The 15,880-nt window shown below is 38.6% G+C and overlaps 1 protein-coding gene across 3 annotated transcripts in view; it reads left to right on the top strand.

Moving 5' to 3' along the window:
* EPRS1 (glutamyl-prolyl-tRNA synthetase 1) overlaps positions 1–8,835 on the top strand; it is a 38,164-nt gene extending 29,329 nt beyond the window's left edge. For all 3 annotated transcript variants that reach the window (XM_062490439.1, XM_062490437.1, XM_062490438.1), the window contains 8 exons: positions 140–241; positions 930–1,085; positions 1,205–1,402; positions 1,784–1,957; positions 4,153–4,313; positions 5,774–5,852; positions 8,110–8,174; positions 8,474–8,835. In XM_062490439.1, the coding sequence (XP_062346423.1) occupies positions 140–241; positions 930–1,085; positions 1,205–1,402; positions 1,784–1,957; positions 4,153–4,313; positions 5,774–5,852; positions 8,110–8,174; positions 8,474–8,624 (1,086 nt within the window). In that variant the 3' untranslated portion in view covers positions 8,625–8,835. The remainder of the gene's footprint in view (positions 1–139; positions 242–929; positions 1,086–1,204; positions 1,403–1,783; positions 1,958–4,152; positions 4,314–5,773; positions 5,853–8,109; positions 8,175–8,473) is intronic.
* The last annotated feature ends 7,045 nt before the right edge of the window (positions 8,836–15,880 follow it).

Below are 15,880 nucleotides of genomic sequence, written 5' to 3'. Positions count from 1 at the left end.
TTATATTAAGTAGAAATCTGTGAATAGTTGGCTTTTTTTATCTTTATTGAGAATTTTCTAATGCTTGCTGATAAACATTATTTTTAACAATAGTTTGGCACTTCATAATGTTAAATTTGTTTTACTTCTGCCCCTCCAGCGCTGGGAGTTCAAACATCCCCAGCCTTTCCTTCGCACTCGTGAGTTCCTTTGGCAAGAAGGACACACAGCATTTGCAACATATGAAGAGGCAGCAGAGGAGGTAAAAACAAATGCACTGGTGCTTCTCCTGCCAGGAAGTTACCTTACTCCATAGAAACACAAATAAATCTTTGTACTGAGACCTCGTGGAAACCTTTTTTTGGAGCCCTTCTGAAAAATGCCAGGTTTATTAGAACCCGTGTTTTTTCTCAGATGTAACCCGTTTCTGAGGCTTCAGTATCTATAAACAATATGGGGAGTTTGAAGAGTGTGTGCCTTCCTTAAAATTATTTTTCTTAAAAATACTTAAAAATCAACTTTCCTTAAAAATTTAAATAATGCATTCACGTGTTTACTGCTAAAAGTTTTAAAACTTCTTTTTCTTTGCCCAAAAGGCAGATGTTTTATTGAGTATTGTGGCATATCTTTATTTGTGTAGTAGATGTTCAGACTTTTAGGTGGAATTTAGAAGTCAATATAACTCTTAGAAGAGTTACATAACATACAACTATAGAAAGAGTAATTTCTGCTGTGACTTTTCTTGTTTTCTGTCATGACTTGCAGTTGCTTTCTGATTTAGGGAAAATAGCATCAAATGTTTAAAGTAATTGAATTAATCTTAGTTTCTAAACAAAGTCTTGAGAAGGTGTTAAATTTTTAAGATATCAGACTCTGTCATGTAAAAATATTTCATGTTGTAACAAAATGCAAAATGCTGAGTAATTCTGAAGACAGTTTGTTCTTTATAGGTGCTGCAGATACTTGATCTCTATGCTCAGGTGTATGAAAATCTCTTGGCAATACCTGTTGTGAAAGGAAGGAAGACAGAGAAGGAGAAGTTTGCTGGGGGGGATTATACAACCACTTTAGAGGCATTTATATCTGCCAGTGGAAGAGCTATCCAGGTATTTACCTATTCAAATAATTCTTTTTTCATTAAATGTAGGAAGATGAAAGGTTTAAACCGATGCTTGTTAGACTTAACTTTCCATTAAGTAGAATTCTCTGCGTGCATCTATTTCAGGGAGCAACATCACACCATCTAGGGCAGAATTTCTCAAAGATGTTTGAAATTGTGTTTGAAGATCCCAAGAAGCCAGGAGAAAAACAGTTTGCTTATCAGAATTCCTGGGGCATTACAACTCGGACTATTGGTGTAATGACAATGATTCATGGAGATAACATGGGATTGGTACTCCCACCTCGTGTAGCCTGTATTCAGGTGTGTAAAAATGCTTTAAACTACTTTGCTTTCTTAGCTTGAAATTCATGAGCATTTCATATCAGGCAGCTGATATACATATACATGTACGTTTACATACACATACACATATAGCTGGTTCATATGGGATGGAGCTGTCTAGTTACGGAGTATCTGTGTGAAGTGAATACAAATCCTTAGGATACTTGTGGTGGACAGGTCCTCTTTGATATTTGAAGTAATGTTATCTGTGTCACTAGTATGAAAAAGGGAAATGTATCCTTCATTTCTGAGAGCATGAAAAAAATTACTGGATATAGGACCACAATATTGGTTTTCAGTTTTTTATAACTATGAGCTAATTGTTTTGTATCATAAAGTACATGTCCTGTCCTACTGCAGGTTGTAATTATTCCCTGTGGTATCACAAACTCCCTTTCTGAAGAGGACAGAGAGGCTCTGTTGAAGAAATGTAATGAATATCGTAGCAGGCTGCTTGCTGTCAACATCCGTGTCCGGGCTGATTTAAGAGACAACTACTCACCCGGCTGGAAGTTCAACCACTGGGAACTTAAGGTACTTTTCTTTCCACAAGGTGTTTTGAAGCCTAGGTGAGGGGTATACATGATGTACACCATGTGTGCCCTGTGTTCTGAAGGCAAATGTTTTCTGTAAATTAAGAATTGCTGCCTGACAATCGGTGATCGCTTCTGTGAATAAATGAAGAAAAGGTGTTTTCCGAGACTTGTTCTGTTTGCTAGGGTTTGCATGTCATTAGGGATTTTTAAACTTCTAGGGCTCTACTTATATACCTGGAAATTTTAATTAGGAGCATAAATTACTTGCATTTTTTACAATGTGTATTAATACGTCAGTGTGTCCTGACTCTCAACAGAACCTTCTGTGCATGCAGCAGAAAAGAGAAGATAAATATGCAGTGTCAGCAAAGAAAGGAGTAATATTTTTGTTTTTAAATTGCCATGTTCCCCTCATATAGCACTTGAGAGGAACAGTTCTGCTTCCTCTGATAGAAGAGGCTTTTATAAAAACAAAAATAATGAGCAGAATGAAACAATGGTAATAATAATAATTAAAAATTGAATGATGTAACATATTTTATTCTGAATTTAATATCAGTTTCAATATGTTAATCTTCAAAGTAAGAAGAATGATAGAAGTGGCCCAAATTGTTCAAAGTTCCTATTGTCTGAAAGTTCTTTTCCCTTTGTGTAACGTTTTTTGTTTTTTTTTCATGGAGCTCTAGTACCGTGAAGCCATGTTGGAAAACTTTCTATATAAAATTAGGTTTTTCAAGAAGGAACACAGTACAGGATGAATTTGATGTTTTTCTTAAAATCTACTAATGTCTTGAGCATAGTACCTAAACTGCACCTTCAGGCTCATTGCAGGAACAATACACTCTTTTTATTGAGTGTATAAGGAATTTCATAGGGTAAAAAATACAAAGGTGCTGCAATAAGAAGTACAAGAATTAACTGGAAAATATTTTGGCTTATGTACTTTTCATCTTAGCAGATTTCTGATGTTACTTCCCGAAAAAAAACAAGTCACTGGTACTTCTTTTGTATTGTCTGGTGTTAGTACCATTGCTTTCTTGGAAAATCTTCCTGAGGGACCATGAAGTATTCTTTCACTTAGTAATATTACAATTAGAAGTACTGGATAATCTCTTCCAAGTTTTTATTATGGAGACAATGTTTTGTGGTCATAAACCAGAATGTTCAGTTTGAATTGCTCGTTGTTAACAGTTTTCAATAGCTTTTTATGTGCAGCAGTAGTAGACAGTTGATTGATCAGATGCCTTTTACTGTACTATTCACCTTTCTAGCATAATTTAGGTAGTGGGGGCAGAGGGAGTGTAGGGAGTCATTTGGAAGCTGTGAACTTGTGGAAATTCTGGAGCACACAATGCACACAAAGCTTGGGTACAGGTTTTGATTCTCCTGTCCATCTCTTGAGCACCATAGAATGGTTTTAGCTTTTAAACTTACTGATTCAGTTTCCTTGGGAGGGTGAAGGGGGAAGAATCCTCCAAAATGTATCTGCATTCACTCTCTTCATTTCCTGTGAAAGAATGTGTCTGGGATACGTGTTAGAATGTGCAGAAAATAAGTTACAGGGTAGACTCTTAATTGACTGTTTTCAGTGACATGGAAAATCTTTTTGTGTGATGGTGTATGGGGGATGAGAAATTACATCTTACCTCCAAAGTTTATAAAGCATAAAAGCTTTGTGAAAGCAATTAGCTGTTTGTAGTCAAATATCCTATGCAAATAATGTTGATATTAGAGCTGTATATAGCAGAACTTATGTTGTTTGCTGTTAAAACAATACCTGTTGAATGCTATTGAAAGCATTCTGTGAAAACAGAATTAAATGTATTATTGAGTGGACTAGAACATTATGATTGCTATAGAAGTTTTAATTGTTCAGACTTAAAAAATCTGATTCGCAGTATGCAGGATAACTTAGTGCAGTTTCAGCAGTGTTTCAGTATTACGTGCATGTTGGCACTGATGCAGTCTCTGAGCTAGTGAAGCAAGGTAGAATGCACAAGTGAAGAGAATGTGGATGGGAAAGACAGAAATGCATATGAGCTTTGGAATATATGGTGATTTTTTTTCCAAAGAAATTTAAATGTATAAAGTGAGTTTATATTAAGACTGGACTTTAAACAAAAAGCCACAGAGAGAGAGTAATTTTGAGAATTACTTCTTCATCATAACTTCTAATTTTTTTTTTCCACAAAGGGTGTCCCAGTCAGGGTTGAAGTGGGACCACGAGACATGAAGAGCCAACAGTTTGTAGCTGTTAGGAGAGACACAGGGCAGAAGCTGACATTGTCTGAACATGAAGCAGAAGAGAAACTTAAGCAGGTCTTGGAGGAGATCCATGCAAACCTTTACAGCAGGTAAACTAAGAGTTACAGTAAATGGCTCTACTAATCACAGATGCCCTTTATTCTGTCAGAACTTCTCACATTAATGGTTTATCAGTGAAGAAAGACAGGCTCATCTTCCTGTTTGTGTCATGTAATTTTCTGCCTCTTAAATTTCTTCACGTACAGTGATAGAAGCTGCCTGCTGTTCTTAAGGAATGGAAGGTAAAAGGTAAAAGGAACTAGTTTGAAAAAACACATCCACGAGTTCACGTGTATTACTAATAAATAAATACACCATAAACACACCATAAACGGGTCCCAAGGACCTTAACACTGCCCAAGGAAGTGCGGCAGAGCTGGTGAAGGGTGTAGAGCACAAGTTCGGTGAGGAGTGGCTGGGGGAGCAGGGGGTGTTTATCCGGGAGAAAAGGAGATTCAGGGGAAACCTTATCACTCTATAACTGCCTGAAAGGAGGGTGTAGCCATGTGAGAGTTGGTCACTTTTCCCAGGTAATGAGTGACAGGATAAGAGGAAATGGTCTCAAGTGGAGCCAGGAGAGGTTTAGACAGGGCACTGGGAAAAATTTCTTCACTGCAGGCGTGGTCAAGCATTGAAACAGGCTGCCCAGTCAGTAATGGAATACCCATCTATGGAATTGTTCAGAAAACATGTAAAAGTACTTATGGACATGGTTTAGTGGTGGGCCTGGCAGTGTTGGCTTAGTGGATGGACTCAGTCATCTTAGAGGTCTTTTCCAGCCTAAATAATTCCATGATCCTATGTACAGGACTCATTTGTTAAAGATGCTTTTGGTAAAGAATTTTGAAAGACACAAAGCTGTCCAAGAAACTTCAGTAGCTGAAGTTCTGTGTTCAGAAGTGTATTTTAAGATCCTATTGACCTTCACAGGATTGTAAACAATTTTCTTGTAAGCAATCAAATACTTTTTGTTTTTTGCCCTTACTGCAAATGCCAAAATCCCTCACAGGTCTGTCACTGCAGATTGTTGCTCATAAGTTCACCAAGAACAGCGTGTTCTTCACAGTGCTATTCTTCACACAGAACTGTGGCAGATGAGCTTTTCTATTTCTTTCACTGGTGATCAAAATTGTTTACAGGGAAAAATATTTTTACCTAGTTCAAAAGCATCTTGTGATTTAGATTTAGAAGATAATTTTAAAAGCAAAAAATACTTCTGTAGTATTTATTTATGTCTCCTTTGGGTCACTGTTTAACTGATGGGTACAACAGTGTGAATGAACACAGTGAAATGTGCAGCAACCTGGAGAAAACCCCATTAGCAATTAATCAAAATTTTACTTCCTTGAGGATCAGTGGTAGAAAGACATAACCTGATTAGGAAGATTCTAATGACTATATAGCTCTTTTTGTAACCTTTTGTTTTGACTGGCTCTGAAAACTTAGCTCATTAGGCCAGTGCATTTATGTGAAAGAATTTTTCCTGACTGAATTTTTTTCCTTTTCTTAGAGCATCTGAGGACCTAAAAAGTCATATGGTGGTGGCCAGTAATATGGAAGACTTTCAAAAAGAGCTTGATTCAGGAAAGGTAAGGGAATTTACTACTTCTATTCTTGTGCCTCACGCCCTTTTTATCCCTTTCAAATAATGGTTTTATCAGAATATGCTTTTAAGAGAGAGTGATGTTAACATTTCATTCAGGTTACAATAACCTCACTGTCATAATTCTAATGCAAACAGAGAAAAAACACTTAGTAAGTCTCATATAAAGGTCCAGGTAAGAGTTTAAAGTACAAGCTATTTACGTCAAGGAAGTTTTACCTTTATGACTTGAGTAGAAGCCATCAGGTTCATTAAGAATTACTGCAAGTCAGAAATCTCCTTGGATATATAGTAACAATAACTCATCATGTGGATGAGTGAGTTCTACTGATCTAAACATCTGAAAAGTGAAAAAGTATTGAAGTTTAGATGAGGGATTAAGCCTTCAGCACAGAATTTAGTTTCTTTTACAAAGAACAACTGACAGAATTTTTTAACCCTGAAATTCTGTCACAAATCAGGTTGGGAAATTGTTTATCTGTTTGGATTAGTGTGCTCAAGAGGTAGGATCCCCACCATTAGTTAGTAAGGTTGTGTATTTTATAGAGATAGGGGGGTTGTGTACCATTAGATCCACCCTGAAAATTTCAAAATTCCTGATGAAAAATATGGTACAAGTGCCAAAAATCTACAAATACTCTCTTAGACTTCAAAAAATAAGTTGTTCTGGTTAGGCTTGACCTTCCATTATACTATTTTCTTGTACTTCTATTGCACTTAATTTCAATTTAGAACAAAATTTAAAGGAATAATTATGAACTTCAGAGGAGGGACTGATTTAGCAATATCCAGCACTCACTGTTTTGTGCAGCTCGATTCCAGATGTGATGAAGAGAATTAAGCTGTTTTTATAATGCTTAGAATGTAATCTAATGTAATGCTTTAATGTAATCTAAAGGTCATTAAGCTTGGAAATATGAACAAATAATTTTACATTTCACACTGGATACTTCCACTGTTTTGGTACTTAGGTTATATGAATTTATTGTGAGCTGCATGTCTGAATTGAAAAGATATGCCATTTTGTGTTTGTTTCACTCTCTATCTATTTTTGTTGTATTAACTTAATTTTATAGTATTCTGAATTACTTGAAATTGCACTCTATTAGTACTTACCATTATTCTTATTAGTTTAAGAGGAAAATTTCTAAGATTAAATAAGTGCTCCTATTTATTTCCTGATGCTGTTTTTCCTTTAATGGAATTGCAGACTCTTTAAAAACATGGACTGCTTTTCATTTCACTAACAAAAGATTAATGCAAGAATAGTGTAGTAGAGTGGTAATAGTTCCTTTTTTCAGTTGCAAGAAAGTGAAGCCATAAAGCAAAATCTAATAAAGATGTGTTCCAGTTAATGGCAAATTGAGAATGTTGCAGTAAGAATGTAAATTAGGTGAGAGAGAGATGCACTGAGTAAAGCTTAGTCACAGTCTGGATAGAATTAAAATGAATGAAGGCTGCATTTAGTAGCTGAGGTTGTCCTCAGCTATCAGCATTTCATGATTGTTGGAATGTGTGTTGTGGGGGGGTGTCTTTTTAATGGTAATGCTACCTCTTGGTAGCAAACTGGGTTTTATCTGTGGAAATCTATTTTTAAAAAAAAGTCAGTAAAATGGAATATAAAATATAAAACTAGGGGCAAGAGATCTGCTGCAATAGCTAAGAGTAGTACAGAGAAGAGCGTGTGACATTATAATTTCAGCCTAAGTCTCTCAATTTTCTTTAGTTAAGCTAAGTGAAGGAAACAGCAGGAAGCTGCACACCCACCCCCATGCCCCCCAGAAAAATATGCTCTTGGCAATTGTATGCGCAGAAAAAATGAAAATTCATAGTGGAATGGAATGGAATTAAAGTGGGAACTTTATTTGTGCACTGTCTTGCAGTGTATAAGGCAAGCATTTGCTCAGTAGTTTGAAAATCTTAAATTTTTCCTGGAAAACAGAACATTTAATGAGAAAAAAATGTTTATACTTTGCACAGAATAAATATGTATTTGGTTAAAATAAAGATTTAAATTTAAACGGTGCTTTGGGTTTGTGTACAGTTTTCCTTACTGCGCTATGGAGGGATGGCTGTGCTCCTCTATTTCTCTGATGAAAAAGAGCTATTAAACTTCAATCATAACGATTGGGACTTTTCCCAGTTTGAGATCTTAAGGTTTAGGAATCTTCCAAAGACAAAGATGATTGTTTTAGATGTATAACTGTTGGGTTTTTCTCTCTCCCCTTCTCTCCTCCCTTTAGATTGTACAAATCCCTTTCTGTGGGGAAATTGAGTGTGAGGATTGGATCAAGAAGACCACTGCCAGGTAAAAGATAACTGAACTGGAGAGTGTTTACCAAGATCAAAATCAAAATGTTTTGATATTTTTGATTGATATAAAACAGGAATGCAAGATGCCTTTGAGTACAACACTTACGTACAGACTCTTGCTGTCCTACATAATATTTACTTCCCTTAGCTCTGGACCTTTCAGAATGATTAATGTGGTTTTAAGATTTCATGTATAATACCCTTTATTGTATAATACCCTTTATTGCACTTTAAAAAAAAAATAGAAATATTTGTTTATTAATATATTTATTTATTAATGTCCTTTTATTTCAGGGATCAAGATCTTGAGCCTGGTGCCCCATCCATGGGAGCAAAAAGCCTCTGCATACCTTTCCAGCCTCTCCGTGAACTCCAGCCTGGAGCAAGATGTGTGTGTGGCAAAAACCCTGCCAAGTTCTATACCCTCTTTGGTCGTAGCTACTAAATCACTAGTGAAAGAGCCTTCTCCTTTATCTGTGAATTGAACTTTTTTAAATAGACTGAAATAGCCCCTTAAACTTCAATCGGTTTTGTGACCTTTTTAAATAATTCAAAGACAAAGCCATAAACCATAACCCGGCTCCCCAGTGGTCAGTCTTAGGCTAGCAGTAATTCACAGACTTTTCTGTAAACATCTCCAATAATAAAGATGTATTGTGAGCTCTAGCATGCTGTGGTGAGTTTTTTCTCTGTTGCTCAGTAGGGAGGAATAGGTTTCCTTTGCTGATGTCTTTTTTTCTGGTTTGGTGCATGTATTTCCTTGTACATTGAGAAAATGCCTAGAAGGTTGGAGGTAATGTCATGAAAACTACAGTACTCTTCAGTGTGCTGGCATCTACTTTCTAGATAAAACATCTTCTTTTAATTTTGCCTTCAAATTTTTCAGTGGAGACTTCCTGCTAACCTGTAGGCATGGTATAATTGCTACCTTTAGAAAACTCCCCTCTGAAGCCAGGTCTTTCAAGGAGTATTTTCATAAAAACATAAAATCATAAATGGCTTGGAAGAGTTGGAAGGAGCCTTAAAGATCATTTTGTTCCAGCTCCCCTGCTGTGTAAAGGGACTCCATCCACTAGACAGCCCAATCCAACCTGTCCTTGAACACTTCCAGGCATGGAGCATCCACAACTTCAGCCTATTCCAGTGCCTCACCACACTCACATTCAAGAGTTTCTTCCTAATATCTCACCTGAAATTGCCCTGTTTCAATTTAAAGCCATTCCCCCTTGTCCTATCACTATCTGCCCTTGTAAGTCCCTCTACAGTTTTCTCGTGGGCTCCTTTAGGTACTGGAAGGGGCTCTAAGGTCTCCCTGAAGCCTTCAGGTTGCTCTTCAGGCTGAGCAACCCCAACTCTCAGCCTGTCTGCACAGGAGAGGTGCTCCAGCCCTCCGTGCATTTTTGTGGGTTCCTCTGGACTCTCTCTAGCAGGTCCATGTCTGCCTTGTGCTGAAGATCCCAGAGCTGGACACAGCATTCCAAGTGAGGTCTCACAGAGCAGAGGTAGAGGAAAACAATCACCTCCCAGATTTTCACCCCCTTGTAAAGCAAGTTTGCAAGATTAAATGCCACGTTGTAGCAAGATGCAGGCTGCAGCCATTTCTTGCAGATATTTTGCCGAGCTCACGTTTTCTTATTTTGCAGTCTTACGGGTGTCTGGCAGTGATACTGCAATGAGTAATGCCAAGGCAATCTGAAGACAGGTAAGTTCAGTGCTAGAGTTTTTAGCCTGAGGTTATATTCACAGCATGTTCCATAAAATCTTTTTTGCATTTCCTACATTTACTAAGTGTTGCTCTAGCAGAGGAGGCTGGATGTTAAAGAGTTGCAAAATAATTTTAAAAATAACATTACTTCCATGCTGAGCACAAGATCGGCTTTAAAAAACAGAGAGGTGGCCCTGGAACAAAACAATGGTTAGATGACACACACTTGATTCATTGCTTTCTTTCCTCCTGTATGTTTGAAGGCTATTTACAGGAGCACCTTTTCCTAAAAAGAGTACAGTAAAAACTTGGCAATTAAAAAGTTGAACCAGTAAGATTCTCCCCAAATACTTCCTGGCCAATGCTACGTGTCTGCATGTTTCCAAAAACCTGGTTTTTATGTAGCAGCCAGTCTTTAGCATGCAGGAGACTTAGAGTACTGTTGCCAGTTCTTCTCTGTTTTTCAAAGGCATGCAGAATGTTTGCTTTTCTCCAGATTCCAATGGTCAACCTTCCAAGTAAAGTTTTGAATATTAAAGTTTGAACCTGGCCTGTCCAGTTTATGAACATGTGCCTTGTGATAATACCTCAGTTCTTCCACAGAGAAGTGCAAAAATTATTAAATATTTCAGATCAGCTTGAAACTTGGAAATTCTGTGTAATATTCTTTGGATTATAGTTAGTCCTGAAGGGTTTGCTTCAATTGCATCTTAAAATTATCTATCTTGCATTTGTCTAGATATTTTCTCAGGTGTAGTAATGAGCAGAGGATTTATGGAAGGATGTGTCTGTTCACGCATTTATCTTTGGATTCAGTTAACAAACCAGACAAGTGGCCCTAAGGTCTCTATCCTGCTGTGCTGCCTCTACTGCTGGCAGGGATTATACTTGGAGAAAGAGGGTGAGCAATAACACCAGAATGATGTTTTCACAGCCTGAAATGGTGGGTGTCTAAGAGTAGCCTGGAGTGGGATTGGCTGCAGCACCTCTCTGGTGCTGGAGAAGAAGAGCAGCCACCAGCAGTTTCGATGTCCTCAGGTGTGAGAGGCAGGAGTGTACCCAGATTTTTTGGCAGAGCGAACCAGTTTTTTAAGAATAGATGAGCACTCTCAGCTCCCACTGAAGTGCTCTACAACACATATTTTAAAAATGAGATGTGGAAGCTGTTAGTATCTCAGAACAAAGGAAAGGCAAAACTAAATGCAGCCTCTGACCTTATCGGTTTGAGCAAACAGCCAACCTTCAACCAGTTGACTGGATCAAATCCTCAAGTAAACATGTTGACACACTGTTCTTAGAAATTAGTTGCTCTGAGCCTACAAATGGGTTTGTTTGAAGACAGATTTGACAGAAGGCCAGGCTTTTTTTTTTTTTTTCCTTTTTTTTTTTTTTTCCTTTTCCTGAATATATTTCTTCCTGGTCATAATAAGGCTTGAAAGGTCTGAAATGTTGATACCTCACATGCAGAAGTCCCTGTGATGATCTTCCACCAAGACGCTAATGTTTGCCTGGGAGAGATAACATCTGTATCAAGCATCCTTTTGCCAAAAGCATAATCTGAGCTATCTGTGAAGCATTATAGAAAAAACTTTTAGACCTTGAGTAGATTCTGTCTCTTAGAAAAATAGGTATATGCATTGGAATAATACACTGCTGTCGATTAAATGATACTGCTTTGTGTTTATAATAGAATTGCAAACTTCCTGGGCTTCTTTAGTTCTTGTATACTGATAAACTTGGGTTAAATAGTAAGGGAGGTGTAAGAGAAGTGCCTTAACATCATGCTAGCAGCTCCTTGTTGGAAACGGGTGAACATTTCAGCTCTGCTGCTGGGGGAGTGCTTCATTTATCTCTTGTTTTGGTAATTGCAACCTTGTGTAAGGAAGGGCTTTTTAGACTGCTGAAGTTTGACCTTTGTACTGATTGAAAGGATAATAACTTGAAAAAAAAATTTCTCACTTTTCATGCTCTGCCACTCAGGTAATAAAGTAAGTAGTTAAGCATCATTTTAATACAACAAGAAAAGAAAACACCCTAGAAATAGCTGGGAAAGAAATGGTAATCCAGGCATGAAAGACCAAGAGGAAAATGAGTAAGTGCCAGTTTTCAATGTTGTTTCCATGTTTCAATTAGTTCTAGTAATCTACTCTTCCAGGCTTAATGGTGTTCTTAAAATGGCAGGAAGAGAGGAGCCCATGAGTTGCAGCTGCAGTGTGTAGGTAGGCAAATGACCAAACGTTAAAGATTACGTATGTTGGCAGGCAAGGCTTTTAACAAACTGGACTTTAAACATAAATATTTTGGCTGTTGAAACCCTGAGAGCAAAAATCCAGATGAAAAGTGGGGGTGGATGTTTGTTTTTAACCTAAAGTTAATTCACCTTGGGGAGCCTAAGGCCCGCAGGGACAATTGGTCAGCTTGGGTTATCAATATTATCTTATCTCTCCATGGCTGTACTGCATGTGATTCATGTAATTTCCTTCCGTCCTATCTCATCACTAACTGTGTGCATATGCGTCCACAGATGGGCATTTTAAATAAGTTGGATCATAAATTTTTCAAGGAAGACACCTGGTCTTATGGCCCATGCTGCCTGGTTTGCTATTAGCAGTACTTTGTGGGTTTCTGTTAACTATGAGGACACTCAGAGCTCAACAGGTACTGCAATGAGTGACAAAAAATGTTACTGCTTCCGGATCCATTTTTCAGAAATGGCACAAAGTACAAACTAGGACCTCAGCAGCTTGAACTTCTGGTTATGCTTTCCCCAACTGTGACTTATATGCGAACATATAAGAATTACTTTGAGATTTTGAGACAGGGCTTTCAAAATGGGAAATAAACAATGTGTTGTGAGTTTATTACTTAGACTCAGCTTCCATGTCTACTGGTGGCTTGTTTAGAAAATGGCCTCCAAATTTTCTCCATATTCATGAGCAATGTTAAAATGTGCCAAAACTGCAAGAAGTTGTTGTATAGTTGTTGGATTAGGTTGCTAAAATGGAAGATCAATTCAGTCGTCTTTGAAGCTTGTTCTGTGAACAGCATCTTCAGTGACTCTCATAAGCAGTTAATGTTTGCTGTGTTCTTAAAAAACATGTCCACCCAACCTGGATTTCAAATGTCTTTCTTCACAGATGTGTAGTAGGATTGTTTCAGTACTAAAATTACTGGGAAGAGAAATGGCAGGAACAGACACAAGAGGAGATCCTTATGCAGAAGAGGGGTCTTCTAACCACTTAAGATTTTGAGCCACCTTCTTGTGCTCTCCTTTCTGGGTCTTATTCACTTTTTCAGGACACTGACACTGAGTAGAATAGTGAGTGCTGGTGCTCCTAGTAGTCTTCCTCGGTTTATTTTTTGGTTTTGTAGGAAAGAGTGCCTCCTGAGGTGGAACACCTGCAGGACTGGAGCCCTCGCTGTGTCTTCACATGACAAATCTGGCTGAACCGCCCTTTAAACGGATTTATTGTTTTACTGCTTCCTATAAAAGTGGCTCCCGCATGTGAGCAGCACTGACAGCTGAAGGGCAGGATCGCGGGCAGGAAGCTGCTCCTCGCTCAGCGCCGTCTCCACAGATCCCAGCAGTGAGAGAGGGGCAGGAGCTGCAGGAATGGGTCGCTACTCGGGCCGCAGCAGCCGCCTCATCCTCATGTGCATAGTGAGCATCGCCATTTTCATCGTCGAGATCTCGGTCGCCTACGTGGGCAATTCCCTCTCCTTGGCCTCAGATGCCTTTGCTGTCCTTTCCCACTTCATCTCCATGATCATCGGGCTGTTCGGCGTGCGGTTCAGCCGCATCAGGTGGCACAAGGCCAGCACCTACGGCTTCAGCCGGGCAGACGTGCTGGGGGCTTTCGGCAACTCCGTCTTCGCCACCGCACTAATGTTCAGCATCTTCGTGGAGGCTATCAAGAGGTTTATCAACCCTCAGAAGACTGAGCAAGAGCTGCTCGTCCTCATTATTGGGGTTTCAGGTCTGGTCCTCAACGTGTTGAACTACGTTATCTTCATGGACTGCTGCTATTGCCATTCACCCCCCAGAGACACCGAAACAGGTAAATAATCTCGTGCAGCTGCTTGGTTATAGACATTATTTACTGCTTCTCTGGCATGGGCGAGGAAAATGTAGTTTTCTTCACTCTTTTGTTAGCAAGGACGATGGATTTTATGCCTGAACCTGTTGCGTGTTTCCTGCTATTGCCACAGGTGTTTATCAGTAAGTGACGGGCAAGCAGTTTAAGTGCCATTTTCCAAAGCATACACTGATCTGCAATGGAAATTTCCTCCCTAATCCACTGACTGGCCAAACACGGGACAAAGTGTGCTACTGCCCTAAGGAGATACTTTTTATGAAATACCTAATCCTGAAATGCCAGTCATCCCCAACTTCCACCTCTCAATATTTTAGTAATTCTGCTGTAATTTCTGTCAGTCGTGGTTGTCTTTAGAGCAGCGTTCACTGTTTGCAGGAGACAAAAGAATAGGTAAGGGCAAAAGAAGAGTCTCACCCTTTCTTCATTTGGGAAATGTGAAAATATTTGGATGCTGACTGAAAAAACCTGTGACTACAGTGCTGAGGATTCTTTACTGATGTTTGTTAACACATGATTGGGGGAGCATGCAGAGGAGAAATAGACATACTCAGTCACACAAATATTTTGCAGGAGGTTCTCTTCAGTGCATAGAGTTTTGGCCTTTCTGTTTCTTTTTCTTAGCATAGGATTTTATAATTTCTACATTTGGGAGGAGAGATGGGGACTGATTATTTTATTCCTGGAGAAACTCTCTCACTTTATTTGATGCGAGATACATGTGAGTTCTCTTTCTCTCTCTGAATGTTTTTATATACACATACAAAGGTATTTCTTAAAGCTAGAAATATTTCAGTCGAGATAGGAGCCAGATATTTGCCAAGTATTAACTGGATGTGCTGGGTGGGGCAAGCTGAGCACCTGGCTGAAAAAGCAGCTGCTGTTACATACTGCTCTAGGTGAGGTAAGGTAAGTCTTACGTTTGACTTTCAGGCTGGACAGAACTTTGGAACTAGAAATTAAAAATTTTGTTAGTTTGTGCTTTAGTGTTTAATGTGTTTTCCAATGGACTTTTAGACTGGAAAATATTTCTGTTCATTATTAAAGGTATCTCGAGGTCATATTGAAGCTTAAACTTCATTGCAGTTTAACATTAAAGCCAGATGCATAACTGATTTTGGTGCCTGCTTGTTTGTATGCCCACCTGTTTAACATTGAAGCTGCTCTTAGTCTAAATTTCTGGTGATACATAATTTCTGGGGGATTTGATTGGCTTTTGTGGTGGGAACTGTCAGCAATTCCTGAAAAAGTCTCTATGATAACTTCTTGGAAGGCAGCTTCTGAATGGTGCTTCTAAGTGAAGTCAGGGGGAGGAACACATCAGCACTTATAAAGGAATTAACTGAAATTAATGGCGATTGTGTAGCTAAATTATGATCTCACTGAATTTCCAGGGTCCTTCTTCTAATAACTTTCTGGGACAACACAGCCAGCTCTCTCCCTCCAATAGACTCATGTCCGAACACCTGGCCACTCGACTTTGTTTTCAATTGAATTTTAGTTGCATGAGCCAGTGATGAATTTTGTACTATCACATAAATATAGTGTGTAGATTTGCTGGTGGTTTTGCCTCTCTCTTTCTGGTACAGTGAAACTTCTCTGCTTCCAGTAGTACCTACAGGCAAGGTCATGCTCTTTTACACAGTACAGGGAGTGCTCTTTTCTTCTGGACTTAATTTTGCAATTCCCACTTAGGTAAAAGGTCATTCATTTCCTCTAATCCTCTCTATGTTCAACCTGAGTGGGATTTTTCTTACATTTCTTTCAAAAGAAAGAACAGGTAGCTGTAGTGTAAAAATATACTTGAATGTTTTACATATATTTTAAGGATATAGTTTTAAAAAAATGAAAGAAGAGGGTTTCCATCTCTCTGCCTCTTGTCATCCTGCATATGAGGAAAAT

Source organism: Cinclus cinclus, chromosome 3, assembly GCF_963662255.1.
Source record: "Cinclus cinclus chromosome 3, bCinCin1.1, whole genome shotgun sequence".
NCBI classification, from domain to species: domain Eukaryota; kingdom Metazoa; phylum Chordata; class Aves; order Passeriformes; family Cinclidae; genus Cinclus; species Cinclus cinclus.
The sequence above is the reverse complement of the archived record's forward strand: the minus strand, read 5'-3'. Positions and strand labels throughout refer to the sequence as shown.